Below are 8475 nucleotides of genomic sequence, written 5' to 3'. Positions count from 1 at the left end.
AGGAGTTGGGATACGCCACCGCATCCCGGCATGCATTTCGAACGCAGCCAGACACGCCCCGCTTCGACGAGTGGACACTTGCGTGAGATACTCGTGACGTCGACCCGAAGCCGGGGAGGACCGAGCGCCGAGAGAGGAGGGTCGAAACGCGGGGCGGACAGTGTGGATTTCTCGGGCTGAGGAGCAAATTAAACAAGCCGAAACAGACAGGGACCAGGCTCCTAAAGTTTCACGGACGGCCGCGGTCGGCGTTGTTTTTACTTCGGTCGACAGAGGGGAAGAAAAAAAGAAACGCCGCCGGCGCCGCGCAGGGAATTAAATCTTTTACCGGGACTCGCCGGCCACAGAGCCGGGCGGCTGCGCGGACAGTGGCCGCCGCCGCCGGCTGAGCTGCACGGCCTCGTCGGATGAGGCGACAATGCTGGAAATAATGGCCGAGCCTCAAGGTGAGACAATCGGCGACGTCAAGTCGTGCGCGGTTCGTGTCCAAAATCGGCGCCTTGCGACGTCCTTTTTCGGCATCGACGTAAATCTGCTAACGCCGGAGCTAGCCGCCCGCGGACAATCGACCGGCCGCTCATCCCGGCGCGGGTCTTGCCGCGTATTTATTTACGTAAGCCCGTGTGGTGCCGTTACAGCAGCGGCGCCCGTTTAATCCCGTTTCTCGAAGTTGGCCCTCGGTCGCGACCACGCAACAGTTACTTATCCGACGGACTCGGGCTTTATTCTTCACCCGCGTCGCGTCTGGGGCGGGTTTTTTTTTTTTGTTTTTTGTCGCCGGTCTGCGTTTGTGTCGGTAGAAGAGCGAAAACAAAAACAGTGTCGCGGATCATCGTTGCCAATGAATGGTGCAAAAATAAAAAAAAATAAAAATCTCCGGAAAGAAGAAGCCTTGAACTCGCCGAGAGGCGGTGGCTGTGCTCGGCTCGACGACGCAAATCCGCGTTACGCCGCCTCCGAACGTGGCGAATTTCGCCGAGAAGTCCCCGGGAGTTGGTTTTCGAGGGCCGAGCGGGGCTGGAAGTGGCCGGGAGTCGCGGCCGGAGCCCGGTGTTCCGGGCCGGAGACGGGGGGTGGGTGGGAGTAGAAAGATAATACCTGCTTTAAACACGGCCACGTTCAGGCGTTCGGGTCCGGTGTAAAATGCCTCTTCATCCCTCGCCGCTGCCCCTTGGTTCTCAAAAAAAAACGTTCTAAATTCGTTTGTGGAAGCGTTCCTCGTAGCGAGAATATCACGTTAGCCGCCGATTCGGAGGAAAAATATGACAGCTGTGTTGTTGTGGGCGGGTTATTGTTTTTTTTTTTACGAAAAGTTAGTGCTTATCTCCATAAAAAGAGATTATGATGTGCAGCGTCGGCAGATGACTATGGCGATTCCTCGGGAAGTTGTTTTAAAGCTGGGTTTAAATCAGCCGTGTTAAGTCGCAGTCCGGACTCGTCGGCGAGCGTTAGCCTAGCCGCGCTAACCCGCTCTCCGCGCCGTCGGCTCCACGTTTTTCCCCCCCCCGACTCCCGGTGCTCCACTCCGTGGTCTTCGTGGTCAGGGGTTATGTTAGCGGGGGTTTTATTTTGTCCCCCTCTTCGGCGAGTAAGTTCGGTCGCGGTGGCGGGGGATTTGGCTCGCACGCAGCGTTAGCCGCTAGTTTATCTGACGTCGAAAGAACGCGGGCGACGTGACTTTTCGGGCAAAAAGGGACGAGCCGGCGGTCGAAGCAGAGATTGTTTACAACCTTTTTTTTTGTCTTTTATTACGTCGTTCGAATTCCAGAACATTAATGTTTTTCGCCCTTATAATTAGGGTTTGGTTGGGGTTTTTTGTAACCTGTTAGCACGTTAGCATTAGATTAGGTAGCGGGCACTTAAGAGGGACGTGGGGACTCGAAAAGATCATTTACTTGCAGACAGACTTTTTTTTTTTTTTTTTTTAATCTGACGTTTGTTCTCGAACAGATATACAGTGGCGCAAGTGGTCGAAATTCTCGAATAATTGCGTTGCTGTTCAATGGGGCACGTCACAAACGTCGAAGTGAAGACGTTTAATTTCCGATAAATTTATCGACGTTTGTTTTATTTGATATTTTGCGTTGATATTACATCTCGTTTTTGGCAGTTGTCCGCTCCCTCCCACATTTGCCGAGTCCCAAACCTCCACTCGTGGGCTACGTAGTGCACTACGTAGGGCATTTCGGTCGAAGTGTAAGCTAACGAAGCCTTGTTTACTGAGTAGGGTACAAGTGAATGCTGTGGACGCAGCCATTGTGGAGTTGAATATGTTTACAGCATGAATTGAGTGCTTATCCGATAACAGGCGATTCTCTTGCTAAACTTTATATTCATGTGTGTCTCAGCGATGGTTATGTTGTTGTTAAGACACTAATTCAGATTTTTCTTCATTTCTAACATTCTTTTTCGGTCCTGACAGATTCGTTATTGAAGTGCAAAGCGGAGCCTCTGGTGAGTTTCCACTCCAGTTTTAGTAAACGTGAGTGGCTCTGTGAATATTGCTGGATCTAAACATGACTCTCTTTTTTTTTTTTTTATTCTTTTTTTTTTTTTTTTTTGCTTGTTTTTTCCTTAAGCCTCCTGAAAGGAGGAAGAGGACAGTTGAAGACTTCAACAAGTTCTGCAGCTTTGTTCTTGCTTATGCAGGATACATCCCATCCCCAAAAGAGGTGAGAAATGCACGTTCGTGCGCAGTTTTCCTCCATTTCGTACCTTTTTTTAATGTGGTCTCGTTTTTTATATATGTCCCTCAGGAGAGCCCCTGGTCTCCAGCCTCGTCCAGCTCGCCACACAGCTCGGGGACCTCGGGCGAAGGGGGCAGCGCGGCGATGGGCGCAGGCTGGGGGGACGGCTCCTCCGACCTGCACACCATCCACACGTTTGTGAGGAAAGCCCGGGCCAACAAGGGCAGCAAAAGCGTCCGCCGCCTGCCGTCCGACAGCACCCTGCTGGACAAGATGCGGCTGAAGGACTCGCTGTACGAGAGCCAGCTGGCCAGCAAGGCCGAGCGCAAGAAGGACAAGAAGCTGAAGCGGCTGTCGATGAGCTCGGGCAGCGGCGCTGGGGCCGACAGCGGCGCCAGCAGCGGCGCCGAGAAGAGGGCGCGCATCAAGCGGAGCAGCCGCAACTCCAAGCAGCCCAAAGTCTTGAAGAAGCTCAAGAGCTCGCCACAGAGCGAGACGGACTCTGAGACGGGCCTGAGCCGGGGCGAGGAGCGCGGCGCCCAGGCGGAGCTGGCTGAGAGGGGCGTGGCTCCCCCGTCGGCGTCTGGGGGGCTCGCGAAGGTGGAAAGGGATGCGGAGATGAGCTCCAGCGAAGGAGAAACGTGGATCGCAGATGAGGACATCATGGTGGAGTCCGGTGAGCAGGGCCGGGGTTTCGATTTGGTGAAACTGGAGCTGGGAAACCAACACCAGACATACACGCCGACTTCCTGTAATGTCATTTTAATATAGTAAAATATGATGTCTGCTGACTATTGCCATTTTCACTGAGGGAGAGTGTCACATTATTACATTTTTATGGAATGTTGTCTCCTGACCAAATGATACATAACACCACCTGAAAACACGGATTCACACGGAGTTACTGTATTCAGGAATAATTCTTATTAGTGAGTAAGAATTGGCCCAAAGGCACAGACCTATATCTAATGGTACTTTGGAGATTATTGCGCAATGGCTGGCGGTTTGGATTTGAGACCTCGTGCGGCGTTATTGCGGTATTCTGGCTCCACATTGTTATTACGAGATAATAGGTTGCTGCTGGTTTGGGCAGGTAGTCCGTATTAAACACGCGGGAGATGAAGAGGACAACCCAAGACCCCATTTTAAGTAGCCACGATTACATTTATCTATTTTTATATATGATTTCTCTTTTTGGCGTTTGAACAAAACAGATTAATCAAACTCCCGATTGTCACATTGCTCACTATTGTCATCATGAGGTGCCGCCCTGCGGTTCTCATTAACACGAGTGACTGATTAGAAAGTGTTCAGCATGGACCTTCAGACTGTAGGAAACCGTGTGAAAAGCTCCCTGATTTGGAGAGACCCAAACCCTTTGCCGCCTTTGCAATTTTACTTTGTTTATTACGTATGTTATCTTTTGTTATTTCATAGTTCATAGTGTCTTCAGTTGAATTCTGTTAATGTTTTAAAAATGCAAGATTCATAAATTAGGCTTTTGCGGTTGTCCTGACGGCCCCGTCTCTGTCTTCAGGTGACGACTCGTGGGACCTGATCACCTGCTACTGCGGGAAACCCTTCGCCGGGCGGCCCATGATCGAGTGCAACCAGTGCGGAATATGGGTGCACCTCTCCTGCGCCAAAATCAAGAAGTCCAACGTTCCGGACGTATTCTACTGCCACAAGTGCAGGGACTGCCGGCGATCCGGCCACAAGAAGGACACCTAGACATTTTAGGAGCTGAGCTGAGGATACATTCCCCTTCCCATCCACATGATTCCCTTCCCAGGATCCTCCCCGTTTCTTTATCTACGATCCTCTTTTGAGAAGGGATTTTTTTTTTATAATTGTTTTCCCCAGCGGACTGGTCACCTGATTCTTGCGGCAATGTGAATGCATTATTTTCCGGGAAGAAACTGACTTTTGACAATCAGCCACATCTGCATGCTTAATGTATATGAAGGTACAGTTGAATCATATCAGCTGTGGGATTTATTTTTTCTTTTCTTTTTAAGAATACAGACGGATTCAGGCTGCTTTTCGACCAGTTGCCTTTCAGATCTGGCGGCTGCTGGCGGGAAGGCATCGTGTCCATATTGAATTTCGTGTACTGTTCTCTCAGACAAATAGCATTTATTTAAGTTGCCACTAGGATTTTACTGCACAAGCTCTATGGAGAAAAAAAAAAAAAAAAAAAAAAAAACAGAAACCTTCTGATTGTCCATAACCTCCGTCTGTTTTTCTGTTTCCACTAAATTCTCTAAAGTGTACTTAATCATTACTAATAAGGTTCATTCTGTCAGGCGACACGCGCAACTAAACCATTTTAAACACACGTCTCTATTTAATCGCTCTGTGTTGTGCTCGGGCCTCCAATTGGCACTTAGGAACTTCTGATGTGCTTCGTCAGCAGAGGACATTTCAGTTGAGTTCAACATCCGGAACGGAGGCCAAGGTTTTTTTTATTTTTCTAAAATGTCTCTCTTTTTCTTTTCTTTTTTTTTTGTTTTTGCACCTCAACTGCTCTTCGACCGGTTGTGCGTTTCGCTGCCGGAGTTCCGCAACGCAAACGTCGTCTTCTGTCCAGCTTTCGTTTTTTTTTTTTTTTTTTTTCAGCGTATGCAGTTTATTACCGCGCGTGTGTAATTATTTCTGTTATAAGCCTGTTGGTTACAATGCGGGGTGGAGGAGGGCGGCTTCAGTGTTGGAAGGCGGAGTGTCTGTGACCTGTGGTTATTAAACTCCTGTTAATCTGCATGTCTTTTTTTTTTTTTTTTTTTTGGACTAAACCTGTCTTTTCTTTTTTTTTTTTTTTTTCCCTCCCAGTCATTGGTTGTTCAATGTGGAAGCTAGTTTTTAAAACTAGATTTTCCTTTTGTGTGTACAGGAAAAGACGCGTTATGTAGCCATGTGTATCATGGTCTCTTTTCTTTCTTTTTTTTTTTTTTTTTTTTTTAAGGTGGGGCAGGTAGTTGTAAATCCCCAAGTGCTTCGCTGCACCCCAGTCACTGCCCTTTTACTCTGTAAATACCCTGTCCTTTGAGAACTGTACATATGAGAATGACAGAGAGATCAGCCAAGCAAAGGTTATATTTTTGGCATCTGATATTGTTTTCGTTAACAGTAGCCTGGGGGAAGAATAATTAAAAGAAACTTTCTTGTTCTTGGGGACCACAACTGGTGTTTCTTGAGTCCTGCTCTTTTTAAACTGCCATCTTAGTTTGTTTTGAACGCTTAAGCAAAATGTTTTATTTCTGCTTTTATTAGTTAAGGCACACAGAGAGTTGTGTCTGTCATGTACATACACCTCCACTAGAGGGAGCCACTTGCACAACACAATTGAATAAGTTAATTAGTAATAAATTATACTTTTTATCATTCAGCGACAACAGCTCCTGGCCCCTCGGGGCCTGCGCGGAGGGAAAGTCGACGCCAGGTCGTCGCTCAGTCGATGTGGTGTTGCCGGTTTTCTTCCGGTTCGTCCTGCAAAAGAGAAGAACGCGTCTGGATGCAGCGGGGTGGGCTGGAGTCGTGTGAAGCGGTGGTGCCAGGAGCTGCGCTTACTTTGCTGTTGCGGTAGCTGGACAGGGGTCCGCTGCCGATGCGGTCCAGAGGGGCGCTCACCCTCCTGCTGCAGGTGGAAAAGCAGGGGAGTTGGTTAGGGACTCTGGTCTGTATATTATATTATTTTATTATTATTTTTTATTATTTTAAAAGCTCTCACAGTTACAATAATGATGATTTGTAAATATTCCAAAAACTTAATTCATCTCCAGGTGCATTTAGGCATTTAATATGAGTTCAAAAATGTCTAAGTAAATAAATTAATTGCAATTTTATTTATTTATTTATTATTATTTCACTACTAGTTATAGGGGCTGATTATTTAGTGTCCAGATATCAGTCAGAACCCCCAGGGACGGGTTTTGCAAGTCCTTACCCCTTGTCCTTTGGCTTGCGCTGCTGGGCCACGGGGAGATGCTCCAGATCGGCCGCAGCATGCTGGCTGAGGCGGGAGCCCCAGTCTTGGGTCATCTCCCCAGCCTCTCCCGGGAAGAGGTCGGCCAGGTCCGAGAGCTCCGAGAAGTGAGGTGAGGACTCCTGGTCCTTCCAGTCAGCTCCCTGAAGGCACCAAGCGGTACGGGTAAACGTGTGCTGGACGCCGTTAAAGAAAACCCAAAGGGAGTTTTTTTGGAAAGTTGAGGCTCTTACCCTTTTTGTCCGTACCCGCTCTTGAAGAACAAACGCAGATACTTCTTCCAAAAAGAAGCAAAAAGCCAAGGCGGGTAACACACACTTGGAGCCAAACATCTAAAGAGTGAAGAACAGGTGATGAGAACTGAATGTCTCTCTGGTCCCCAGATTTGACCTTTTGAGAAGAAAAATCGTGGATGTCCTCTGCGTGAAGAAAGTAAAATTGCCTTACCGTGAAGGACCCGAGGAGCTCGGAAGTTGCTGGTCTTCTCTGAGCCTGGTCTCGGCTTCACGGGGTATTTGTAGACCTGAACTTGGGGTGGGTTTATATGTGAAAGGGGGTATGGTGATTATGTGCGGGGTGTGTTGGAGACTATGTGACTTCCTCCACCTTCCTCTTGACAAAGGAAGAACAGAGATGAGGACATGATTACAGCATCATTGTGGACTCTCTGGTGCCTTGTTTGTCCTTCTGGACTAAATCAGGATGTTAATTGACTGATTGGTAAAAGTAAGAGGAAAAAATTGAAAGGCCGACAAGTTCAATGTTTGTTCAGCGTTTAGCGAACGTCAAAAGTAAAACTACGAGACAAATTACTTACTTCACACTTACTTCATGGCTCATATCCCAGATCAAAGGGTCCAGCGAGGAACCTTCTGGAACCATCTGATTGCATGTTGCGCTGCAGGACCGTTTATCTGCCATCTTTGATTTAAAAAATATAATTTATGTCTTATTTGATACAAATGGAATAAAAGTGCACATTGGGACTTCTTGAACATGAATTTATGTTGACCTGTCTTGTCTTGAGTGCAGGCCGGTGTGATACATAGAATAAAAACACACAAATGAGACTTTGCTGTCAGTCTCCGTGGCTCCTTACCATTAGTTTGTCTCACAGTGTCTGCACAATGTAATCTCTAAATGGATGAAGCTCACAGCGGTAGAGTAGCAGATCGCGAATTCATCTTGCCCGGGCTTCTGACAAATGCGCTGTAGGTGACGTCGGAGTCTTTTTCGTTTTTCAGACCTGGAAGGTCCACAGTAGTTTATTACGTAAATTACAGACGCACACGCCCTCACACATCGGGACAGAAGAGGGCAAAACACCGAACCCGTGACTCTAATCTGAGTGTGAATGGTGATGGGAAACGTTACGTCCAACAGAAAAAAATTCACTGGGTTCATGGACGGCAAATATGAACTCCACACCTGTCGTGTGCGAGCGAGGCGGCGTATATAAAAACGCCAGAAATGCGCCGGTGCTGGTGTTTGTCCAGTGCGAGTGTGTGTGTGGTCACCCACACATCTGCTCCATCTCGCTCTGCTCAATTTGAGCACCGGGTCCCAAACCGCACAATCAGCAACGGTTAGGAGCAGCTTATAGGAGTGGCTTGTGTACCAAGGGAAATGCAGACACACACACACACACACACACACTTCCACTCAGACTAGTGAGAGATGGAGAGACACAAGGGAGGAGGCCTCCGAGGATGGCCTACCAGCGGCTGGACACGTTTTCGCTCTTCCTGTCCTAATTAATTCTATTTCTGGCCGCTGGGACCACCAAATACAGAATGGCTGCTGACA

General features: G+C 48.0%; 1 protein-coding gene across 1 annotated transcript; it reads left to right on the top strand.

Moving 5' to 3' along the window:
* The first annotated feature begins 126 nt into the window (after nt 1–126).
* phf23b (PHD finger protein 23b) lies at nt 127–4893 on the top strand. The gene is made up of 5 exons (XM_028991764.1): nt 127–446; nt 2423–2454; nt 2580–2672; nt 2757–3363; nt 4225–4893. Exons 1-5 carry the CDS (start codon nt 419–421, stop codon nt 4416–4418), a joined length of 954 nt encoding a protein of 317 aa, XP_028847597.1. The 5' UTR covers nt 127–418; the 3' UTR covers nt 4419–4893.
* Nucleotides 4894–8475: the final 3582 nt, after the last annotated feature.

Source organism: Denticeps clupeoides, chromosome 1 (genome assembly GCF_900700375.1).
Source record: "Denticeps clupeoides chromosome 1, fDenClu1.1, whole genome shotgun sequence".
Lineage (NCBI taxonomy): Eukaryota > Metazoa > Chordata > Actinopteri > Clupeiformes > Denticipitidae > Denticeps > Denticeps clupeoides.
Note: the sequence above shows the minus strand (reverse complement) of the source record. Positions and strands in the feature narration are given on the sequence as shown.